Source organism: Wyeomyia smithii, chromosome 2 (genome assembly GCF_029784165.1).
Source record: "Wyeomyia smithii strain HCP4-BCI-WySm-NY-G18 chromosome 2, ASM2978416v1, whole genome shotgun sequence".
Classification (NCBI taxonomy): domain Eukaryota; kingdom Metazoa; phylum Arthropoda; class Insecta; order Diptera; family Culicidae; genus Wyeomyia; species Wyeomyia smithii.
Genome location: NC_073695.1, coordinates 253,829,765 through 253,856,688, shown reverse-complemented (window position 1 = coordinate 253,856,688; position 26,924 = coordinate 253,829,765). Strand labels below are relative to the sequence as shown.

The following is a 26,924-nucleotide window of genomic DNA, read 5'->3' as shown; positions in this document are numbered from 1 at the left end:
AATCAAATTCAACCAACAATTGAAATTGAAACTCAACAATTTAAAATAACATTACATTCAAAACACGAAAACCACTGGTCACAGTCTGGCTCCGGCTTGTAAGCCAAATTCGGCACGACTCTCGGATCGCAAACCGTATCCAAAACGGCACTCTGAACATCGGCCTGCAACACGCGGAAACTCGTCTCGCTGTAGTTCAACCTTGAGTATAGGAAAACTGGTAGCTTGTTGCTGATCACCCAAATGCATTGCTTCGGTTCCCTGTCCAGCTTCAGATCGTTCGAGAAGGTCAGTTTGTCTAGGTTTTTCTCGACGATTCCCAGGTTGTTACGGTTGTAAGGTTTCGCTAGGTCCCAGCAGCCGACACCGCTGGACTAAGGTGGAGAACTGGACCTTATTCTGAGCTACTCCAGAGGTCGAAGATTGACCTCCCTTGCCACGACTACCGAGTGGTTGGAAGGCCTTTACAAGGCCAAAGTTTTACCAGATTGTTTCATTTTGTAGCACCGACGCTGGAACTTGGAATTCCGGCGAAAGGGACAAACCAAACACACCATTGGAAGTTCAAATCCAGATAGTTGTAATCACTGGTGAATGGGCTGGGGTTGTATAAATAGTTGGTAGTTCTCCAACTTTTACCCTCACGTAGACTGATAACTGTGATTCCGTAACGCCAGACATCGGCCACATAGATAAAGGCATCATCACCCTTGCCGTCTCAAGTATCCACCGCCAAGTTCGTATGCAGCGAATCCTGCTTAACTTGTTCTGGTGGTAGCACGTGTGTAAACAGTAGCTTGTCAGTAAGCAAGTCGAAGGCAAGCACTTTCGAAGGGCATGTTTGCTGCAGATTAGTCAGCGTATCGATAACTCCAGCATCTATAACCCACAGACGATCGCACTCATCAACGTACAGGCGATAAACAGATACTTATTTATTGCAGTCTGGATTCTGGGGAGTTGTATGGAAGCTCCAGTCATGATAGGGGCTCAGCGGAGCGCTGTGATTTTCCACCGGTAGTGGTAGATTAGTGAACTGGAAAATGGCAAAGCTGTTGGGAAGGTCGATTTTACAGCTTAATTTCTGAAAGCGGAAAATCGACTTGACTGCGAAGGCATCACACTGCTAAATTCGTCGCACAAAATGTTCTCTCATACGCTGTTTTTTTCGACTGTGCTAGTTCCCGAGAGGGACGCTCCATTATAGATGAAATTTTATCCTGCGACAGTTCTTAGATAAATTAACATTCTGTTTGAGGATTTCAATGCGACGTACGTCTCAGTCAAGTGAAACGTGCTGTGGCAAATAATACTATAACACGTTTTCCCGACGAAACTTGATGAGCTTAATCACTGGCACTGGAGTGGTAAACCTTATGTGTACGAATATAGTGAGAACATGTTGCGTCTCTCGCCTTAAGGGGGGACCCTTCTCTGGAAAGTTGAAAAATAATAAATTTTCGTGATATTTTTTTCGGATGTTTAGACAAAGGTGAGGTGTTCGGGCATTTCGGCTATGGATTAAGGTATATTTAAAGATGTATTTTGTGTACCGTGGGTGCAAATATAGTGAGTATTACGCTATTGGCAGTGTTTTTCTCGAAACCATGTTTTTTCAACTGGTGGTAAATTTTTCTCAGCATCTACTGAACCGATTTTGCTGAATTTTTTTTTAACATGTAAAAATGGATTATCTTACTTGTTACGTAGCCGTTTTTTTGATATCTGAGTTTTTCAATGTTTTATGATTTTTTAAATAGTGATGTTTCATAAAAAAAAAAACAATTTTTTTACTAAAATGGCCGCCGTTTTGGCAATTTTTGGAATTTTCAAAAACGGCTACGTAGCAAGATAGATAATATGTTTCTATATACTGAAAAAAAATTTCAGTACGATCGGTCTACTAGAAGCTGAGAAAAACTTACCACCAGTTAGGTACTGATTTAGAGAGAGCATCCACGTTCCCAGCTGCCAACAGTGTAATACTCACTAAATTCACATTCACGACATGGAAAATACATCTTCAAATATACCTTAATCAATAGCCAAAATAGCCAAACACTTCACTTTACTCTAGACAGCCAAAAAAAAATATGAAAATTCATGATTTTTCGACCTACTAGAGTAGGGTCCCCCCTTAACCATTACCGCATATTCACACATTTGCCAAGGCTCCATTTTCTAACTTGGTGCCAAGTATTGAATGGAGCACCTTACGTTCAAAAGCACCGAGCACTCATTGACAGGCTTCCTCTAGCTTCCATGATTCATGACCGACAGATAGAATCAGCGTTCTATAAAGATCCAGTTTTGTGCCAGTCTATATCCTACGGAACTACAACTGGCCTCGTAGTCCGTAAAAATTTCCATCTACAACTACAAATCGCCGTTTGCCTTCGCGGCTCGTGTCAGTGTTACATTTCACGGGGTTCCATGGAATGTGGATTTCTCAACTACTTCCTAGCTCCGCTTCAGTACCAATATCACTAGCTATCTCACGTTCTCCGCCAGCTACCATTTACCTTTTGCGGTAGAGTTGATCATGAACCGCTTCCACGGTGTTCCAAATACCGTTATTATAAAATAAAATACGCCATCAAAACTGTTAATGCCAGTTGGTTTCTGTTACTGTCCTGCACTTTTTACGCCCTTTTAAAGTTTGATGGAGTTTATGTTTTATGGATTTCTCATACAAATGTACTTAAACAACCCTTCCAAAACGAACATAAATCATAGTAAGTATTGTTTAGCAGACAACATGTGCCTCTTTGACAAACTTTCTGGAAGATTTGAGCTGTATTAGAACCATTGGGAACACTCCGGACCAAAAAACCTTGGTTAAACTGGCCATTTGTCAATTTAAACCAAAAAAAAACATCATTTGAACCTCAGTTCACACTGGTATTCGAAAAATAGACCTATGGAAACTTTATATCTTAATGGCTTAGTACGAACATGTTTCAATTATTAAAAATATACCTTAAAAACTGTTCACGTTAGATGGTTTTTCGAAGATTTATCATAAGAATAATTATTCCTCATATACTACGTCTATGTCTATATGTACCGGGATATCTTTGGCAAAGTTATAAACTATGTTTAGCCTAATTCGTCTTAGATGAATAACCTCTTTTGTAATTGATGCCTGCGAGCTAGAATTGTGATTTGCATGATTTTGAGGTATGAAGGGTTTTTATCGCTCCCAAGTTACCGTGAAACAGGGTGCAGTTATCCTTAGTTGAATTAATGATTGGCACAATTCCTTTTTTTTTAGTTTTGGTGGTAAAGGATGCCTCAAAGACCCGTTTCCAAAATTTGCAAAAAATCAGGAGTTATAAGTTGGTTGCCTCAAACCTCGAATATCATAGAAAAGATAAAAAAATGAGGTTTCAACTTGAACAAATTGCTCATATTATGTACATAATAGACCTGAAAAGGTTCAAATGAGTTCTAGTTATTACATATACATTTCAATGTTGAAAGGATTTGTGTGTTACTTTATTGTAAGTGTTCCATTCATCTTGTCTAATAACTAAACATAAATAAAAAAAGTGTTTAAACAACATGTTTTTCATTCGATTCTGCTCCTGTTTTTAAACGAAGTTCGTGCATTGTTCAAATTAACATTGATTTTGCCCAAATATATCCACGAATATACATAAAAAATAAATTGATAGATTAACCACAGACGAACAGATGAACCTCTTTGAAAAAAAAAACCTTAAAAATCCTCGTCCTGGAATGGAATGGATTGGATATTTCGAAACTTCGTTCGGAAAACTCGTTCAATTGGTAGGTTAATAATGATGCTCACCTAATTTTTTTCTTGTATCTTATAGCATTTTTTCTCAGCTTTCCAATGCTTGTCTCAGATCGAAAATCGGTAGTTGCGAACATGGTCAAAATTGGATTTTCCAGATATAATCCAAGATGGCGGCCAAATTCAAGATGGCGGCCAAAATTCTGATTACTTCAAATCAAAGCCCTATCATTTCTCTTTACAGAAAAGTGCTATTTGTGGTAGGTTCCATAACGAATTTCAGAGATATCCCTTCCCGACAGGGCCCATATAATTGCGTAGGTAGAAGGTGACTCAAACAAAACCTACTCTCTCGCTTTTTTACCGTCCTCCTTATTGTTTTATTGTTCACAACGCTAGTGTCAACATCACATCTGCTACGAAAAATAAAAAACCGGAGCAACCAAGTGTTTTTATATAGGAATTGTTCCGATTTAGGTTTTGTTATCCATCTTTTTTTACCTACACAATTGTGTGGGCTCGGTCGGAAAGGGATATCGCTCAAATAAAACATCAAGAATTGTTAAATTTTCCACTTCTCTAAAAACTATTTCACCCCTTGGTGACCGAGGGGTCAACAAATTCAATCAAACAAAAATGGCATAATCATTTTTTCTCTATTCCTAACTAATATGGGCATTTATATCAAATTCGAAAGACCTTGTGCACCTAGTGGCCTGGTTTCAGCGAGAATTGCTCAGGTGTCAAATAATGTTTTTCGGTAAGGCCCCGGGTAAAATGGTAATTTTTGCATTTTACCCGGAGTTATTTAATCCGAACAATGGTCCTAATACAGCTCAAATCTTCCAGAATGGCCGTCAATGGGCATATGTTGCCTGCGAAACAATACCTACTATGATTTATGTTCGTTTTGGAAGGTTGTTTGAGTATATTTGTATGAGAAATCCTCCATAAAACTTTAAAAAGGCGTAATTCAAAAATTAGTCCAACGATGATTTTCAAATTTGGTTCAGAAGTGCAGGGCAGTAATACAAACCAACTGACATTAACAGTTTTGATGGCGTATTTTATTTTAATATAACGGTATTTGGACCGTGGCTTCTCTTCCATAAGGCCTAAATGCTTCTTACACGGCTTTATGGTTTATCACGATTATGTCGATATCATCCGCAAAGCTAGGACATATGAGAGATTTTCTGATGATGATATCATTCCGTTGCACGTCTTCTATTAGTACTCCATCTTCGAGGACAATGTTGGATAGTAAGCTGGATAGCGCGTCCCTTAGCTCCAATCGCGAAAGAAAATTTGTATTTGTGCAAATGAAGTTTCGTCAGAAAATTTTACAGAAAATTTCATTCAAAAACTATCTGATGTAGCTCGTTTCGCTTCACTGATTCGTACACAGCCTCGAATTCTATGAACAGCGTTAAATCTCCAAGTTTTATTCCTGGAACTTATCTAGCATCTCTCGCAGGATAAACATCTGGAGAACAGAATAGAAGAGAACAATTTGCAATCAGAACTGAGTAACGTTTGCGGTAAAACAAATGGACAAAAATTTCCGATTTTTCATGAGTTTACCTTCACACGCACTGACGAAACTACGCATGCAGTATCAATCCTACTAACTCATGCGTTAGCAGGAAAAAAAATGACAGCTCTATCATGCTAACTCTTACCGTGATGGCGAAGACAGTCAAGTTCCGTTCGTTCAGAAGGGTGCGCGTTCAAAGAACGGTACCCCGTTGCGTCGAGAACGGACACCGTGCGGCAGTTCGTGGACATCGGAAACGCCCTTTCCGGCATTTAAAACATTTTGGCACTATTGGACAATAATCAGAGCATCGAAAGAGAGGCCGGTTCTGGACGGTCGACGATTTTGAGCGACAAGAGGCTCCAAAGGATGCTGAAAGGGGAAGACTGAGGAAAAACTGGCTTCATCGCTACGTGCACTTGGCCGGAAGGTCGGTGCAACCCAATGAGGTATACAAAGGTGAGGAAGAAGAAGACGTTTGTCTGTATTAGTAACGAAAAAGAGTTAAACAGAAGCACGTGTTGGGGTTGTGACGTAGATCTCCAAAAACAATAAAATGCCATTTGGAATTGTGTTCCGCATTGTTTAACGACGCAGGTAGGCATTTTCAACCGTAAACTGCCTTGACCTGTGAAAAATTTTTGGAAAAAATGTACCGATCATTGATTTTTGGGCATTGTTTTCTGACTTCTACGTCATCATTGTTAACAAAAAAGAAGCCCTTTAAACCCGAGACTCAAACCATCTCCGTACCTTTCTATATTTCATTGGGAGCAACCGACTAAACAGTGAAAAAGTACCTGGCGAACATGGACGTTAGGGTGGGACAAAAAAATAGCTCTCATGCTCTTCCCGTGTTTCTTATAAGTTCCATAACAACTGTGTAATTTTTCAGATCGACCGGTGGAACTAAATTTTTGCACCCGATTTTTTAAATTTCCATACGATTTTATATGGAAAAATCCATTTTTCGAAAACTGATTCTCTAGAGCAGGCTCAGGAAAAAGACTGTAGAGCGACACTATACTGACGGATTTTCTCTCTTTTCACTCTAACAGCCTCATTAATAAGCTATTCATGAAAGCTCACATACAGCTACAGCTTACAAAAGGCAACGAAACTGTCTTGTGTTGCACACGACAGCTCATTCTTGCGCATGTATTTTGTTCGTTCCGACAAGACAGCCTAGTTTGCTCATTTTGAGGATGTCCTGTTGGCTTGGCTTGCGCTGTTGACAGCCTGCGGATCGGCTGCGGCTGTCATCGACTCACACTTTTTCGTTTTTAATTTTTCTTTAGGCCGATAGCATTTTTGATACATGGCGAACCGTGTCAAATGTTCGTGTCAAATTCGTGCCGAAGGATGTCGAAGATAATAGGCTGTCAGTGGCGACAGCTTTGAAAAATAACAGCCCGTTTGGCATTGCATGCGTGTGCTGTCGTCAGTTACTGTCGGGTTATGTACCGAATGTACGGGGAGCAGCCGAATTAGTCGAAAACTCATAACTATGCAGTCTTTTTCAGAAGCTTGCTCTAGAGATGTCCAGCTGGCTTCTAAAAATATATCAATTTATGATACTTGTAGAAAATGTTCCTGGGAAAAACTATGCTGAGAACAGTAAGACGCTACGATGCTTGTAGAAAAAGTTTTTCACCCCAAACTGATTGAATGTTTATCGAATAGTTCACCATTAAATTTTTTCAGCAACACTGCTTCGTTGGACATACACGTTAGAACGCGGCAGTCCCGCCCACTGGCCTCGGAGCTGCAGATTATGACGCAGTGGAAGCGCTTGAATGAGATTGTCAAGTCGATTTTCGCGGCATGGCGGTGGTGATGGACGACTAGACCTATCTCACCTTGGATGGCAACGACTGGCAAGGCACTTAATATTTTACTACCCCCATGAAGAAAGTGAGCACCGAGGTGAAGTTCATTTCGCACACCAAGTTCTCCAAAATCATTCAAACTTTTCTGGAGAAACATTACTTATGGTTTCACCTGTGTCACAATGTTACGCCAATGAACTTGGTCCATGGCAGCTTGTCTCCAGTTGCATGAGCGACTCACACTTCCAAAATCTTCTATCACTTGGTCTAATCCCCTAGCTCTTTGAGCGTCTCTACGTCCTGTACTGGACGGAGTCGAGACGAACACCATTTTTATGAAATTGTTGCCCGGCATTTTCAAAACATATCCCGTACATTGTTCCCCTCCAGCTTTAGTGATTTTCTGGATGCTGGGCTCGCCGTAGAGTTGCGCCAGCTCGTACATAGTTTATTCTTTGCCTCCATACGCCATCCCAAAATAATCCGCCGAAGATGGTCCTGAGCACACGTCGTTCAAAACGGCTGGTGCTTGCAAATCCTCCTCGAGGATTGTCCCTATTTCGTGCCCGCAGAGGACTTGTACACGGTGCACTTGGTATGAGGATGAAATTAACCAGACCACGAGTTCTTGTTGAGTAGTGGGTACGATGTGTCTGCGAATTCCCCTGCTGCAGTTCTAATCTGATGTTACCAAAGGCGCACAAATCCGTCAACGACCTCTTCATCTCCGTCGAGCACTACTTATCAATACTACTAATCCAATCTTTTCTGGTTAACGCTTTTGCTTCGTGTACTGTTTTATAACCACCTGAAAGGTCATTCCGATTAGGTCCACGTCGTCGGTGAAGCAGATGAACCGGCTGGATTTATTAAAGATCGTGCCCCGCATGTTAAAGGCCGCATGTTTCATGACACCTTCAGTTCGCAGTGTTGAACAGGAGGCAATAATAGCTCTACATGGTCGATAGTGTCGTTACCGGCCTTGAAATCGATGAGAAGGTGGTGCATGGGGACTTGGTATTCGCGATACCTTTGGAGCATCTCACGCAGCGTAAAGATTTGGTCCGTTGTCGATCGACCATCAAATCCGGCTGGATAACTTCCCACTAACCTTCGTGGTAGCGACGAGAGACGATGAAAGATGATCTGGGAGAACACTTTGTAAGCTGCGTTGAGAATCGTGATCGCTCGGTAGTCAACTTTCAACTTGTCGCTCTTCTTGTATATTGGGCATATTAGTCCCTCCTTGTACTCCTCCGGTAGCTGTTCTGTATCACAGACCCTGACTGATGCAGACAGGAAGCCAACCTATCCGGGCCCAGCTTGATAAGCTCCGCTGCGATGCCCTCTATTCCAGCTGGTTTGTTGTTTGGGAGCGGTGCGCTGTTCTGACGAAGTCGTTCCTTATACCGTCTTGATCTCATGCCTCTGCGATATTCAAGTGTTCATTGTAGTGCTGCTTCCACCTGTCGATCACTCCACATTTATCCGTCCTCCATATTTATTCTAACACATGTCACCTCGCCAATCAAAACGTGATCGGATTGCAACTCGGTCTGTTGTGGTGATCTCGGTACTGTTTAGGAAACAGACGCTGTTTTGAGCCGCACTATCTTGGTAAACAGACGTTCGGGTTGGCGAACCGCAGGAATATGACTATCGCACCAATGATAGCCTCTTACTTAGCTGTTGCCGGATTGACAGCATTGTCCAGGCTACGTCAACCAGCTGTGTCCATGTTTCAGTTGACAGTCTTCTGTAAACATATGACAAGTGAAGGCGTGAAAAAGGAATTCGTGAGAGGTGGAACTAAGTCTCCCGTTTCTTCCAATCATGTTGCTCTGCAAAAACTAACCGAAAATCGCTTTTTTATATTCGGTGATTTTACCACTAAACACCGATCATGGAATAATTCTCAATGTAATTCCAATGGCAAGTTTTGTTACATGATTGTTCCTCAGGATACTGTTTTATTTTTCACTAGTCAAATGAGTGACTTGCAAAACGGAGTAAATATTGATTTAATTTGGAAGTATTAAAATGTGCGGTTATTGATGCCAAAGGCTCAAGTGGAATTAGATTCAACAATATTTGACAAAAATCAATTCGATTGAAAAATGTTCGCATACGACAATATCAACGTCCCTGTTTTATAATTATTTATAAATATTTACAGAAAGAGATTAAACATAGATTTACTCTTTTGAGAAATCATATTCAAAACCCTTTTGGAAGATGTCCAAGACTCTTAACAACCCTTCAAAGCCTATCCCAGTTATGAAAGATGGCGATCGTTTTCTTGTATCAAAAGGCCTAAAGACTTGCCCAGCTGTTTGAGAGTGATCATAATTCGCATTTGAATTTTGTGAGTCCAATTGAAGATGAAGTCACACGTCAATATAACCTAATATCTTCCCAGGATTTTGAAGTAGAATACTTCTCTCGGGAAGTTCGGCTACATAGGGATGTGAAATGAAAATCTAAAACCGAAAAAACTGAAAAATATGTCAAATTATAAATGCTTATAAATCGGTTAGTATTCGAAGGATTTCTTTCGTTCTTGCAGCAATAGATTGGAAAATCTTCTAAGATGCTTCCCAAATGAAGATAATTGTTATTTATTTATTCACACTATTGTATTATTGAAAATAGTCAAGCCTTGTGAAAACGAAAAATTCGACCTGTGATTGGTCGTTATATGATTGCTTCCCAAGCACGGTCGACAGAATCATACACCTTGCAATTGAAAATATGCAATTTGGCCTATATGAGAGCCTGTTTCAGCCGATGCCGCTCATAATTGTTCTAGACAGCGACAACAGCAGTCATTTCTTAGCAGCAGCAGTAGCAGTGCAGTGGATACCAGCGATAGCGGATAACGGCCACAGCTGTGGCGTAGTAATGGATAGCGCACTAGTTTCAGCGGATCTCAGCATTGATAGCAGCTGGGCCAGCTGATGCAGGGGCAGCGGATACCAATGGCAGCGTATAGCGGTCACAACTGTAGCATGGCTATGGATAGCGTAGCAGTTGCAGCGGTTATATCTGTGTTTGTAAGAGCATAATGAATGGTTATTAATAAACTGCAACTGAGGTTTGATGCTGCTGCAAATGCACAAATGATGTTTATTACGATTTTTCAATACTGTGCTTAGCAAGCGGCATATACAAAACTAATCCGATTTCAAAATGACTGATACGTGAGCAGCCTGGTTATCTTTCTTGTAAAAGTATTCTACTTCAACCTTGCAGTCGTGGCTTTGCACACAACCCTCCTGTGATTTTTTTCCTGAAGAAACAATTTAAAATAACTTGAATGAGATTAAATCAATTATTCAAAATTTCATATATATCGAGCACCTGTTGACAATGAGATCTTTAACATATTCATCAAACCACTCCCTAAGAGCACAACAGAAATTTTAGTTAAATTTTTAAATTGTTGTTTTTAAATTGCGTACTTTCGAATATGATGGGAAAATGAAAAAAAAAACTAAAATTTTGGAGCCGGATAAGAATGCAGCTGAAGTTTCAAGTTATAAACCAATCAGTTTGCTTTCTTCGATAAGTAAAGTGTTAGAGAGAATTATTCTCAACAGGATGATGTCACCCATCAATAAAAGTTCAATTTTCGCTGATGAATATTTTGCATTTCATCATTCATCAATTGCTCAGAGTTACTAATATAATACGAGCTACAAATCTTAGACTTATTCCACTGAAGCTGCCCTTTTTTTTGTTTGGCATGAAGATTTGATTACAATATTGCTAAGTTTTAATTTTCCAATTTTTCAAATCGAAATTACAAAAAATTATCAAACTGAACGAACTCTGCAGAACTCAAAACCGCTAAATTGCCTGTTAGAGCAGATGTGTCTCGAGGTTCAGTCTTGGGTCCATTCCTATACAACATATTCACTTCAGATCTTCCTGAACTATCTCCAGGATGCACATAGCGATGACACAAGCATTTCCGTAAAATGAAAAAGTTCCCGGGTCATATGCTAAAGATTGCAGAAAAGTTTAGATGTTTTTTCCCATTTGCAAAAGTCAAAACTTTCCCCCAACGCTTCCAAAACTCAATTAATAGTTTTTTCTTATAAGCCTAAAGCTTCACAATAATAATCATGTTACCAAGATGAATGGGGTCATTTTAAATTGGTCTGACAAGGTTATGTACTTGATACAAATTAACGATAAAAAACTTATTTTCAAAGAGTACATTGAGAGCATCCAAGCAGAGTACATCAGATATATGAGATGTTAGAATCCTCTCATCAACATAAATTTTAACTTTGTTTTAACGATAAACTTTTTACTTACTAACAAATTTTTGAACCAGCAATGCTGTACCGATCTGGTCAAGTAAGAAAACGCTTCTAAGGATAGAATTCCGAAAACAATTTTGAAGCATCCTCCTTGGCCCTCGCAAAAGTTCTCTTCTCAAGACTCATGACTAAATATAAAAAATTGAAAATCTAATCGTGACTTTCAAAATTTTGATAAAACTAACACAATCCTCCTATAAATTTTCTTCAACTATAAATTATATTATTATTAAAATTTTGACAACTGAAAAGGAGGAGGCCCCCACAAGGTTCTTGGCCTCCGGGCCCCACAATCCTAAAACCCTGATTAGAAGTTTATCAAATCATCAGTTCAGTAACATAAATTTACTACATTTTTTGTTGAGATTCATTTGGTCTAAAAATAAATTAGAGACTGTGGTTACCAATTACCAGTTGTTGTATACTTTTCAAGCTTATTATGTCGAAACACGGAACGACTCGATTTTCCGGTGCCCAAAATAGCAATTTCAGTTTTCACACAAAAGCAATATCGCTTCTCGCAACCAACATACTTAAGCAATTAGACCCACCGAACACCGCCCTCCGGTCCGAAGGAATGCAGGTTGGTGGAGAAAAAAAAAGCTGGAACTGAAATCATTCCTTGATTGCGCTGTGGTTGAATAAATTAGCGGCCAAGTTTGACGCCGGCAAGCTGCCGAAAGGCTTCCCGTCTTTGTGGTTTTTTTGTTCCGACGCGATTACCGTTCTTCACACAGCCACCCACACAAAACCAATTTCCAACGTTCGGAACTGCGTGTCACTGTTAGCCGTTTACGTACGGTTTCGCTGGCAGAGCCAGGGTCCAGTGAGTGCTGCTACAGTGATTGACAGTTGGGACTCATGAAATCGATCCCCAATTAATTATATCGCCAGTCTCACAAATTAACGAAAAAACCTGCCATGGCTACACGCACAGGCTGTACGTACAATGTAATACGTAATACCTGCGGGAGGATTAATTTCGCGGTGATTTATTCATTAGGCTTGAAAGCCTTTTTGGCAGGTAACCAATGAAGAAATAATCAGGGCACAGCGAAACACGGTTCTATAAAATACCGCCGGTGAAGGTCCCGCTTTACCGAGCGAAAACATTGAAGTTCATTAATTGGAGCGAACGAAAAAAAAATATAAAAGCTCGCTACAGATTGAAACTGCAATAACGACCCCTAATTGTTGGTACTTGAGCAACGCTTAACATCAAACGTGATCGGTATTGATGGATGTTTTATGCAAACTGCGAAAAAAATGTAATATTTCGATGGACACTGCCACGTTTGGCAACGTGATTAATAATCACTGAAATTATAAACTAACGAATTTTAATTTTAAATTGTCGTTTCTAGGTTCAGTTTTCTGCTTTCGTAGCAGAGCGTGGAGGGGGGAACAGCATTCATTACCGCGGCTTATTTGCAAGGATTATAATCAGCTAGTCCGATTACGTTTCATTAGGAGCTCCTTATCTTTCGCTTATGCTGTTGAATTTTGCATCGTCTGGCATTTTCAAAACGGGTAAACTTGTTTGGATCTTTGGACCAGACTTACGGAAACCAGAACATGTCCCACATACATATTTCATGTTAGTTGTTGGAAAGTTGTTCAGCTCGCAGGGCCTCCGGTAGGTTTCGTACGTCTGCATATAGGTCATTAGTGTATCATATTCATATTGTCATCCGTTTCATCAGCCAGAGTCCAGTGTTCAAAGTCAGTTCTTCTCATTGTTCCAGGTGATGTCTAATCGAGCGAGCGTTCCGAGAAAACGGAGGGACCAACTCTTTCCAGCAGAGCACGCATATATCAGCAGTCACTACTGTGTGTCGTTTCCTATCATCTTTTCTGCACCTATGCCCCTTCCCCGGTCCCTGCTAATGCTATGCCTCATGAGTGACTTCAAACGAATGAAGGATCATTTTAATATTTCTTTTATTTATTTCGAAGCTGCTGCTGCTGCTGTCGCTAAAGTTGGAAGTTCTCTGGATTTTACTGCCCACTCTCTGACTGGATCTTGGTATCTTGAATATTGGTTGCTGACTTCAAGGTTTCTGTTATATTACAGAGCAGGGATGAAACTTTGCTTTTGTCCTATGCCGTGATAATTCCAAAGTTTTAATTTGTAATTTTACTTTCGTGGTTTTTGTTCAACCTCGCTCTTACTCACACGCTTTCATTTTCATAGAGATGCAATTACCGTTCTATATTAATATTCATCTGCCAAGCCCTAATTACAAGCCAGCTGGAGGTTCAACCCTGCGCCCGATCCATAATTGAAGCAATCGAATAACCGGGAATCGATCACAGTCTTTCGGGAGAAAAACCCGTGGCGGATTCAATCCGAGGGCGAAAGTGGAACCGCTGCTGGAAGCAAGCGGCGCGTCGCCGAAGCAAATATTAATATCAAAACTGATAAAAGCGGCCACAAAAGACACTACGCGCAAACAAACAGGACCATCGTCGTCGTCGTCTTCGTTGCCTGTGGGCCGTTGTTGGATCCACATAGGCATTCTCGGAATGTTGAGAGGAAAGAAAGCATTCAATAATAAGCGTCTTTTGGAGGCAAATTCTTCTTTCTCATATTGATAGCATTAATAAATTTAGAAAATATTACTGTCATATCGATTTGGAAGCTTAAATCTTCTCGTGTGTTGTTTTATGATATTCTTCTCGTTCGTACTCAGAGCCGTGAGCCAGGAGTAAATCCGGGGGAACGACTTATAAGCTGGATTCCGCTGGTCGTACATATGCACCAAAACACACACGCACACGCGCTGACATACACACTTATCGATGATATTATTGAGAGGGATTAGCGAAAAGAACGCTAACGAGGTGAACCCGAGGGAGGCAATCAGAAAGCGCCAAGCCTACCGTCGGAGCAAGTATCCCTGGTTTCACGATACACGTTTAGATTGAGTTGAAGTGGAAATTTATCGTCTGCTTATATCATCTATAAGTGATTAAATTTAATGGATATCATTCTGCTGCCTCAGGTAGTCTAAAGAGACCCCACCAGACGGTAGGCAAACACGAGCAAGGTGATCCGTTGTCCAGTCGGGTGTGGTATTGTAATATTCCTTTCCAATAAATATTAAATTAATCCAAACAACTACCAGTTTTGTAGATATATAAAAGAATTACCGTTCGTTTCTTATTTTGGGAACTCGTTCTCCAAACAGTAAAAAAAATTGATATTTTTGTTTTCGATTTGAGTCATTGGAATTGGATTGAAACTAGATTTTAGTAATAAGAGAGTTTAACTGAAAGAGAACTGGAAGGAATCAACAATAACATCAAAATGCCCGTTCCCCTCCGTCTACACCCAACAAAACGACAAGAACACGTTTGAACCTTAAGCACAAAACCAGCAACCAGACCCCGCACAATAGAACCAGGACCCAATGACTACGAGCCTCTGTCCCAACTCACGACATCGTGGCTCAGCAGTACGAATCCATACATGCCATTCGACGATTATCAGACGACCATTGAACAACAAAACACAGATTGGAAATTCCATGCTAGTTTTAAGTTAGACTTAATTTCAGCTCGTAGTCGGCAGCGAGGATAAAAAATTTGCTTTAGTTTTTAAGTCATCAGATATAATTGGCGCCGTTAAACATTAAATTGTATTTGTGCCGTGTCAAATAAATGTTATGTGAAGAAAAAAAAACATCAAAATGAATTGGTGTATTATTACTATTTTAAACAAATCGAAACACTAAAATTTACATTCAATCCCAACTGCACAAACAAATGAACTACCCACATCAAACTAATTCGAACAGCATAGGCTTGACAATCCGAAAGCATGAACCCCGTTCAGTGAATAAAAATACTTAACACTTCCGTTGACATCGAAAAACAATTTAAAGACGCCAAGATGATGTCACTGCGCCGGTTGTTCCTCTGCGCCACCTCTAGCTGGCCAAGCGGGACCCAGAATGGGTCGCCTAAATGGATCGAATGGAACGATATTCAATGGATCAATAAAACCCATTAACATGATAATTTTACATTGGCAATTTCGCTGTTAGTTTCTGTTCCCTTTGCTTCTTCGATTTCACACCTCCATACGCACCGCCGCCCGCGCCACCGCATCGCTCGGGTTGAAGATGCCCCATTCGCACGTCCTTCGTGTGTCCAGTGTGGCTGCGTTCGAAACCTTCGCACCAGCGACGATGGCGTTCCGGCTATAGCAAGGCACATCTTAATTTTCGACTTCAACCGATCCGTCCTGTGGGACTGACGACGACGACGGTTACGACCACGGACACGCTCTCATTGTCACATTATCGCCCACATTGAAACGGTGAACCACCCGGTCTGGACCGCCCCGGTATGTTCTCGTACGGTGAACGGGATATGTAAATTGCATCGCAACGCTAGCCACTATCACCACTGGATTTTGCGACGGATTATCTCGGGGTGATCCGTGGGCTTAAATTAAGAGTCTTTCGATAGCTTAAGTGATATTTCGGATGATCGCTTTTGCTAGCAAGATTGGTGACAGTAATTATTAGTGAAGTAAAGGTTTTCTAGTTAAAGAATTTCTGTTGCATATCTTGAATTCTTGGTTATTAAAATAAATCAAATAATAACAAGCAAAGTGTGCTAAGTGCTAAGCAAGTTGCGCCATTTCAATAGATTTGTTTTCCAGGCAGAAAAGTATATTTTTTCTAAATTTGATTTCAGACTCTGTTTGGTATTCAAATTCACATTAAGGTACTATATTTAATCAACGCTATACAGGACTCTACAAAAGGAAATATTTTTTCTAGACATCGTTAACAGTTGACAAAAAAGATAATTTTAAATTAAAACTAAATTAAAAATTATTCAGATTTTCAGGGCCTATTTCTCTCATATAACAAGAGCAAAAGTGTTAACGTGTTTCATGGATGTTCAGCTTAACTTGAAGTTAGTTTCCCCTGTAATGATGTTCATGTTTGATAGAAATTATTTTACAACTAAAATTGTTGAAAACCAACTTTTTGTTTTTTATTTGAATCATGTTTGCAGTAGCTTGAATCAGAACGTGGGCACTCAACGTGGGACTCAATGCGAAAATTCTTTCAAATGTTGTTTTATTGGTTCAAAAACTTTCATGCAAATACATTAACAGTAGATCCAATCACCTTTAGGGTCCATCATGGTTTGGCATCTTTGTGGCATATACTGGACAAGTTTTTACGTATTCTTCTGAAAAAGATCTATAAATTTTGTGAATTCGGTGGACAAGGTGCTTGTGGTATCGGTTCTTCCCAAACAATTTGAGCCCAAACGTTTGCAACTGGTTTCGGGCGACGGAGACAGTGCATCAAAGGTCACGAGACGATTTTGAATATGTTTTTAAGTCATCATCGGTTCCCCGAAATTACAACCGATAGAACCCTGATTTGGAAAGCTATCAACGTTTTGCACCACTCCAAAATGATTCATCCACTTACTTATAAAATGGTTTGACTTTTGCATGTATTTCATAGTAATCCCTCGGGAAACTGCTTCGAAAAGTGAAGCGCACGTGGTACTAATTTGGAAATAATCCTCAATTAAAATTGAAAATAATAATGACAATATTGCCCTCTGAGCGAGAAATTTTTGTCAAAGCCAGAAAAAAAACTTTCAATTTGATCCCAAAATATCGTGAACGGGTGACTGGTTGACGAATGAAAATCTTCAAAAAGCATTTTATATGCATCTAGAAAATTAATTTCTTTTTATCTTGCTGTTGCAGAGCTGGTCACCTCATTGACCATACAAATGCAAAATACAGGTCTGTATGGTTGCGATAAAGATCAATCCCCGCAATTTTGAACACTTTTATTGATCAGTTCCGAAACAGGGTGATCAGAAAAACGGGTTTTCCGATATTTTTCATTTTCCAAAAATCATAAATCGGTTGATCAACATAAACTTTTTTCATTGTTAACATTTTTGAATATGTTTTATTTCAAAATAACTTTGGAGTATTTCACTTTTATAAAAATTCGTCATTCTCCATAGAAAATTATGATCATCAAAACAAAATTTACATTTAGATAGCAAAAAGATTTGATGAATATTTCGGTATTTATCGTAATATTTTTAATCGACAGCAATAATGTTTCGACTCGAAAAAGATTGGCTGAAAAATTGAGAAGTCGAAATTTTTTTTTGAATTATGCAACCGAATATCAGCGCTTAAAAAGTGAATAGTAGGGGAACTGCTCCATTATTCATTTCATTAAACCGATATTCACGAAAAATGCACGGATTAAACATTAAACATTGAACAAACAAACTAAACATGCTTACGTGCTCTTCTGGAATCGTTTGGCATTGCATACTCAGTAAACTTAGCTAGATTTATCCTGCATTTTGTAAAACAAACCATTTTTCACAACGCTTCCATATCCATCTCAAAACTTGAATCACTGCTCAATTATTCATCTCACGACGCCCCCATCTACATCACACTGTGAATCATGAATGAATCACATTATCATGAATGAACGTAGCAGCAGCCCGTCGTAGTAGGTTACCTGAATATCCGCTGTAGTTGTTTACGTGCAAAATTGGTAACCTAGGTAACCACTGCAGTGCTGTCGATTTATGTCAAATATGTCGGAGTAACTCAACATTTTCAGTATGATTTTTTCGTATTAACAGAAACTGATTTGGCAACATTTGATTATTTTCAACGCCGTGAAAACAGATGAAAATTTGTACAGTTGAAATCTAGAAATTGCAGAAATTCATCTCTCATACTTCTGCTTATTCAAGCTTGTTTTTGGAAATTTGAGGTGAACATTTCAAAGATTAAGCTATTCTTAGTGTAGTGAGTGATTTTGTTTAGCGATTAAAATAAAACAGTGGTCCGCTAGTGATTTAAAAAACTTTGGTTGGCTGCCCGAGTCCCATTGTAGCCGTATAGAACGATTCGCGGATTTCGTTTTCTGAGGTAGGTGATTGAATTAAATGAGTTTTAGAGTGCAATATAATATAATTTAGTGCTTTTAAGTGAGTTTTTGAGGATTATACTTTATGAGGAATCTAGAGTGAACTAAGAAGAATCCATTCCATGGATTAGTAGGTTGATTAAGGAAGAAAGTATGTGTTTTTTACCTGTTTTCAATTGTGTTTTCATGTTGATTGAGATGAATATATGGGCTGAGATGAATAATGGAGCTGTTCCCCTATAGATGATGAACATCAGAAATAAACTTTTGGTTATCTTTGGAGAATCATAATTATGGGAAGCTTCGTAACAACAAGGTCACAGAGTCCACTTCGACAAGCGGGTAGTCATGGGTTCGTATCTCAGTTGAATCAGTTCATTCAATGTCAGAGGACTTAAGCATGGGTTTATTCTCAGGCCCTTTCACACAAAAAAATCTCTATAGACTAAAAAACTTTTAACTTCGGAATTTTAATCCACCCATTGCATATTATACGCTTTACAAAATACAAAATATCAAAAAATTGGTCGCAGTGACGAAAATACCCAACACGAAAAAAAAACGCCTAGGTTAGTATGCTTGAGACAATGATGAAATCGATAAAGAAGATAAGGAATACTTATTCTGGGTGAATACAAGCTGCATTTCAAGTTAATTGTTTATAGAATGGTTGTTATGATGCTTTCACTATTTTCTATCCAGTTTCTAAAATGGCGTCCAAGTAAGAGGCAGCGTGTTAAAATTTTGCTCGCGCAACAGGAGAATCCGATGTTCTCGCACATCAAGTTGGAAAATTTGCTAGATGTGGCAAAATTGACGATGATAAACGTTTTAAAAGTAATTGGTTAGCGTTTTTCGACCGCCAGGAAACCTGGTAGCGGCGGCAATAGTAATACAGAAGTGGCAACGACGACGAATAAATGGCGGTGAAATATAAGCAGAATCTCTTCATCCTCCTGCAGCTGGGATGTGTCCCAATGTCACCCATACTATTGTGCAGGGGGATTACAAGCAGCTTTCGGGACAGGAGTTAATAGTAATAACCGCATCAGGAAAAAAGAAGGCGGCTGAAATATTCAAAACCTACGCTTCAAAGTTTTCTAAAAAAAATGAAATTTCGAATATCAAAATGGTGACTTCCGGTTTCTGGAAATGAATCAAAATTGGCCGAATGCTTGGTATTTTCCGAGATCAGGATAAGATCCAGAAACCCGAAATCAACTTCAGACTTCCGGTTTTTGGAGAACAGCTGTGATTGATCAAATTCCACCTCATATGAGTAGTTCCGGAATCAAAATGATGTCCAGAGACCACAAAACGACCCCAGAGGGGCATTTTGAATTCAGAAATAACAACTTCCGGTGTCTAGACCACCCAATATGGGTATTTACGGAATAAGGATGATGCCGAGAGACCGAGAACCAACTGCAAGTGTCATTTTAAACTTCGAGATGGTGACTTCCGGTTTCTGGAAAACAGCACAAATTGACTAAATATTATCTTATATCAGTACTTTTGGAATCTGAATGATTCACAGAGACCTGAGAACGACCCTATCGGCCATTTTTGATATCAAAATAGTGACTTCCGGTTTCTAGAAAAAAAATAAAAAATGGCCAAACACCCCCCAAAATAGGTATTTCCGGGGTCGGGGTGATTCGTATAGACAAGAAATCAATTACACACGCCATTTCGAAATTTATGATGGTGACTTGCGGTTCGTCTAGTCGCGTTTTGGTGTCTCTGGGTGGTATCCCGATAACGAAAATACCCATCTTGGGTGGTGTTCGGTAGTTTTTCAATCTCTTCCAGAAACCGGAAATCGCCATTTTTTAATATTCGAAATGGCTAGCGCCGTTCCTGCAGAAAGGGGATGATCATGTGAAGATGAATTGATATTGTATATTTGAGTAATGCTTACAATCTTGATATTACATTAAACAGATTTCAAATAAGTTAATTTAACGTCGAGCTTAACCTATTTGAGTACTGTAGGGGATTTGGGGCAAAATTGATATGTTGCTGACATTTTACGTGAATCAGACACCTACAATTCGATTCCTGAGACTTTTTTACTCAATTTAAGACAAAATTTTAATATCACTTCTAGATATTTGCGCATTACCATTAATGCTCAGATACACTCGATTTTGTTTTGCTTTGGGAAATATACTAAAAGGATGCCAAAACCGTTTTCGTAGAATCACCGTTTTGAGCTCAACTGTTGTCCGATTCAAGATCTTTTTTTTAAATAGCAGTTCTCAACCTGGGGTACGCGTACCCCTAGGGGTACGCGAAGCCTTCAGAGGGTACGCGAAAGAAAGATCAGTAATGGCGGACAAAGAAATTTTTCTTTAAATTACATCATTTGTTGTTCAAACTCGATCATAAAACATGACTGTAGCAATCAAACAAACCATAGTTCAACTTGAAACCTGAACTAGACTCGCACAACATGATCTACCACTACTCTCTGCCACTCAGCGAGACCATCCAAGCCCGGGGGTACAATTGATTCAATGCGGACAATTGATTGATGCGGACAAAAAAAGGTTGAGAATCGCTGTTTTAAAAGATGGGTAAGAAGATGCTTATATGTGGACAAACTTTTTAATTTTTGGTCTTAAAACCAAATGGCGTCGAAATAACATCGAAAATTTCCGATTTCTCAAAAATTCAAAATGGCGCCATTGTTGCCCCTTAAGTATAAATATGTTCAAACTCGGGGAAATTTATTTTCGCATCAAATTTCATCAAAAAATTATACATAGAAGCCAAGGCAAAAAAATTGTTGCACTGTGTTTTTCAATTTTTTCCTATGGCCACTAAAAGACCCAGTGGATTCGGTTCCAGAAGGACCATTTTGAGGGCACATCACTATAACACTCAAAACCATGCCCTGTGGCAGTAACTTTATGGTTGTAAGATTCTGTTGAAATATTCATGAAATTCCTTAGTTTTGGAACATCCCGGAAAAACTGAATTTTCAGCAATAAAAAAGTTCTTTCGAGGCACCGCTAACTTTGAATTCAAAGTAGAGAAGTTACTGAATCTGTTGGTGCTAACAGTATCGAAATTGGATAAAAATTGCCAAAGATACAAGCATCACAATTTGTGGGTACCCGGGTACCCCGTCGGGCATTTAAAGGGTAAAGAAATTCAACTCCACCCCATTGACCCCCCCCCCCCCTAAAACTATATAAAAACTAATATTATCAAAAGTTGCCTTTTAATAAACTTTGAGATGTCACTGAGTTTTATCACTTTTGATTGCAGTGAACTATGAAATTTCGTTTTATGGAACCTAAAAAAGTACCAGGGTACCCCGTCGAACACATAACAATTAATCTTAATCAGTAAAATAGTACAATGAATCACTGGACTCAATACTTTATAAAAGCGCAATAACGGTGTTCATGCAATTTAGATGGAAAGATGAAACGGATGCCAACGTGAACTTTACTGTTTGGTGACCGTATTAACCTGTGCATCCCCACAAAGGTCACAGAAGAGAGATTTTTATCGGTAGGGAAAGGTACGTTTTTATTTAGCTATTTCCGGTTTCTGCTCTGTTCAACCGACTGATTAGAAAAGTACTATTAGTTTATTTATGTTTGATATCGGGTAAAACCAACAAACAGTAAGAATGCTGTTGGAGCCACGCACAAGTGTGTGTGGTTGATTTCAATAGAGCACAAAATTGTTCAACTTTCTCAATTTGAGACCAATTTAACCCATGTTGCATATCTCAGTGAAATGCAAAATATTATACATCACGATGTGGACCCGATTAGAAACAGTATACCTAAGGAAGGCTGCTGAAACCGCGCACAAATATATGAGGTTTACTTGAAAGAAATAAAAAAGTTATTATATTTTCTTTTTTGGAACCGAGTTAAACCAACATACAATAAGCATGTTGCTGGGGCTGGCTAAAAATAACAAAATTTCTGAATATGCTAGAAATGCCATAAACTTAGATATACTATCAATTTTAGAAATGCTAGAAGCCGAGTAATTTATATCAAACAATTCAACCTTCACTTCTAATTTTATATATTTTCACATGCTCCAACTAAAAAACCAACAGGCTCATGAAATGTATGCATTTTGTTGTTTGATTTTTTAGGTGTAAGATTCAGCTATCAGGAGATTTTCGTATTTTTTCGTGTTTCTTGACTCATTTTAATAGGCATCCTTTCAAGATTCCGTCTTCAAATTTTTACCTCTTAACGGTTCACTTTCTAGGATTCTCTCGGTCGTCAATTCGCCATCTTGGATCTATGATTCATTCATAATGTTCTGGAGTCGAGGCTTTTGAGCTATATCCCGATTCTGAAACATCCATAATGAGTGGTGTTAGGCTGTTGCTACCTTGTATTTCAAAATGCCGTCTGATTTTAAACCCTGGCCTTTGGATACTATCCCGTTTCTGAAAATACTCCTATTGGGTGTTATTTGTTCATTTAAGGCTGTTTTCTAACAACAATCTTGGATTTCAAAATGGTATCTGGGGCAGGCTTTTGAAAATGACTGTAAGACAGCGACAGCAAATTATAACTTATCCGACTCTCATTGTATTGCACAGCTCTCCCTGCTCATCACACGTTCGGTAAACAGTCCGACAGCAACTGACGACAGCCCACACATGCAACTCCAAACGTGCTGTTATTTTTCATATTCTTCCCAGTCAACCACAAATCGTATATCAATGTGTGAAAATTATCGCAAATATATCTTAACGAAGTCTAAATCGTATACCACGCTTATTATCATGCGCAAAAATTCAGTTTTAATTGTATACCATGGTGGAGTCTAACCGATTTACGATTGTAGGCTTAGAATTGTAAGATAGTGTGACACAAATCACTTTCAATCGGAAATTATCGTATGTAAATACGTATATCAATTAATTGCACACCATTATTCCTCAGTACGTATATCGCCTCCAAAAAGTACGCATATCCTGTTTTTGTGCATCAAATGCGAGTTTGTATGATATATATGAGTGCGGATATTGGAATCGAAACATTATTATACGTATGAAAATGTTGACTGGGTTATGAATGATGGTTCTTTTAAGCTGTCGTTAATAAGAGCCTTTACAGCGCGAAATCTTTCGGAACAATTCGGGGCGGACTGTCAAGTGATTAGGATTTACGAGAGTAAGGCTGATGGTATAATGTAAGTGGGGCAGTGCGAAACACGTTTTTTCTCGTGCGGGGAATAAAATATCAACAATGGGAAAATATATGAAACCATTTGCTGCGTGTTTATCATGGCATCGGCCTAAGAAAGAGGAAAAAAGAAGGAGAAGATGACAGCCGTAGCCGATCAGCAGGCTTCTAATAGCGCAGGCCAAACCAACAGGATATCCTCAAAATGGACAAAACTAGACTGTCAAGTCTGAACGAACAACATACATGCGCAAGAATGAGCCGTCGTGTGCAACACAAAAGAGTTTTGTTGCCGGTGTGAGCTTTAGCTGTATGTGAACTCTCATGAATAGCTTATTTATGAGGCAGTTAGAGTAAAAAGAGAGGATATTTGACAGTATAGTGTCACATCGCAGTCTTTTTACGAAGCCCTGTCTAGGGAAACGTTTCCAGCCATTTTAACATCATCTTTGTTCCAAAAAATTATATTATATACAATATTGAGTGAGAATTGGTTTATATACGCACAGAAATAAATCAGAAGATACTATCTTGAATCTCGATATGGCATTAGGAGGTTTTTTCCTAGAAACCGGAAGGTTGGAATTCAGAATGACGCCTGGAGCTTTGAATATTATCTCGGTTTTGGTCTCCATACTCCGAAGGTTGCCATTTTGGAATTCTTAATGGCTTTTGAACTTGATTTCGGTCTTATTACGGTCGCGAATATATCCTAAACTGAACGGTATATGACAATTGTGGGCTGTGTTACAAAAACCATAAGTCACCATCTTGAAATTCAAAAATGCGTCTGGTGTTGTTTTCTGGACTCACATCATCGTCCCGGTTCCAAAAATTCTCGTATTGGGTAATATATCATCATTCTGCAGTTGAATTCTGCCCAAAAACGAAGTAAAAAATAACAATAATCAATTGTGTTTAGAAATTCCGTATTTAGAAAAATGTATCTTGATTTAAGAAGAAGATGTCGATGATTGTGACAGAAAATTCTACCTTAAGCATAGTAAACTATTTAGTCAGAAGAAAATGAAAAATGTGGCGAAGCAGTTGCAAACAAAGTATTTTTTTGCAATTTCCTATTCACGTAAAAAATGTTAATTTGGCTCAAGGTTTTTACTACACTTGGTGCTCTACATCTTATGCAATAATTTTCAATGCAGACAACTTATCTAAACTTTTTTTGTGTGAAGTCATTTGTTTTGTTTAATGTTTGGAATTTGGACATAGATTACACGAAGAGTTTGCTGAAAGGTTACATTTTAATGCCTGAAAATTGTGCGAAGACATTCAAACGATATTTTCGGATTTCTTTCGAATGCAATTTTCAATTTCGGTTGGTAAAATCATTGCCGACTATGGATTAAACATAGCTCTAACTAGAAAAAATACAGAAACGACACATAGATTGTACATGATTGCTTCACATGTTGATGCCTTCATTGACAGGCCACCTACATTAGAGCAGTGTTGAAAGAAAAATCGCACCTTCTCGAGATCACGTTGATTCCGTCCGCAAGACTCGCCACCTGAACGGACCATTAGTGAACCGAAAGCCGCCACCTCCTAATTGACGGCGTTCCATGACTCAATAGATCAATCAAAGTGTCTCAGCAGAATGTGCTGCCACAGCTTGTGGCTTAGTTTTCGGGCAAGCAAACACTCAGTCCAATGCCAGGAGAGCGCAATTGTACTATTCGAAAATTCGCTTGCTACCACTTATTGCATAATGGGCCCCTCATGTTAGCCGCTCAGAAAAGCCGGGGTGCATTACCGAGTACCGTGATTGACTTGAACATGATCGTTTTGCTAAAGTAGTTTTTGACGTAGGCGCTTACTTCGCCGCGGGAAAACAAACAATAGCCTTTAAGTCCGGCGGCGGATTGATATATTTATGGCCCGCGGAGTTCTCCACTGAGAGGCCGAAAGTGATCTCCGCACGACAAATTGTCGATATCGATTACCCGGCCACGTCTAGTGCCAGTGGTATTCGGTCACGCAGCTGCATGCTTCCCGTAACCTTGGCCAACTGGACGGTCAACTCCGGCTGTCCGACTGTCATCCTAGCTAATGGCTGTAACAAATTCAATTGACCGTACGCAGGCATGTTGTGTATTTCCAATCCAGAGTGCAGCAGGGGCCAGTCTCTGATGACTCAATCTTCTCATCAAGCAAACAACCACAACCAACAACAACAACAGTGTAGACACACTTTGCCCACATTCCGAGAAAATGACGCTTGATTGAGTGGACAATCGGTCCGCAGGAGAATAACCAGAAGCAATGAAAGTCATTAAACTCTTCTGCCTCATTCACTAATTTGACTATCTGATTTGTAAGATGTCTCTCTCTCTCTCTCCCTCGTTCGTTCACTAGCTCTTTTCCCTAGCAAACGTTCGAATAAAATGACGGGCAGCAGTCACCAACCGAGGTGGAATCAATTATTCTAATAAGTTCTATTGTGGCTTTCAAACTGAAGCAGCCTTCACCCGGTAATGATGTGAGAGACTACCGTTTGGGCTTTTTGAGTGTTGGCGGATTGATGTTATTTTTCCTCGAAAATACAGTAAGCAACCTTTCAATCAAACACTGGAATTCGAAGAACTGTCTCCGTGCGTTGTATTGAATTAGGAATGTCTCATGGTTCCCACAAGTGGTAATTGATTTAACTACTGACTATGAATCAAGAACTTTTAATATTACTTCTTACATATTTTCAATTGCATTTCAGTCCTGTAAGTCCATTGGATTATATGTTATGACTGGACCAATTTTTAAAGGCAAGATTATTCTCTCAATCTACAAGAAAGTCGTTCAACCATTAATTCAATTATTTTCATCATTTGCGACATAAATTTTGGGATATTGTTAAAATTCACAGTTCATATTAAACTGAAACGATGCTTGTTGACAAAGGGTTTTCAGCTATAAACTAAAAAGATTATGTTTCTTCTCATCATCATTCCACGTGTTACGAGCCGTGTCAAAGGTAAATCTTTACATGAGCATGCCAACCTCTATGAAAACTTGTGTCATTCTGGTATTGTCGTCATCGTCACCGAAAAGGGGGTCCAATTTAGCCGGAGCAGCGCGGAAAGTATACACAAAGTGCCACGACGAAGCCGAAGTGTCGTCCCTTCAAAGGACACCAATGAGAATCGCTGCCGTCACGTCGTCGGTCGGTCGTCGGTGCGCATCTGGTTACATTTATGTATTCATGTAGAGAGGTAATAGCCACAACAGAGCATCAGAAACTCGATAACGATCGGCGGAGGTCCCGAGCCAGCGATGCTAATCTGACCTTTCCGTAGAGAAAAAAAAAAAAGATTAATCTTCATCCTTC

At 39.3% G+C, this 26,924-nt stretch overlaps 1 protein-coding gene across 1 annotated transcript; it reads right to left on the bottom strand.

The window, feature by feature from the left end:
* Positions 1-32: 32 nt before the first annotated feature.
* On the bottom strand, positions 33-25,643 carry LOC129720554 (protein yellow-like). Its single transcript, XM_055672031.1, is given in 4 exon segments — positions 33-369; positions 371-553; positions 555-1,052; positions 25,546-25,643. Coding segments are annotated over 4 exon segments (1,116 nt in total).
* Positions 25,644-26,924: the final 1,281 nt, after the last annotated feature.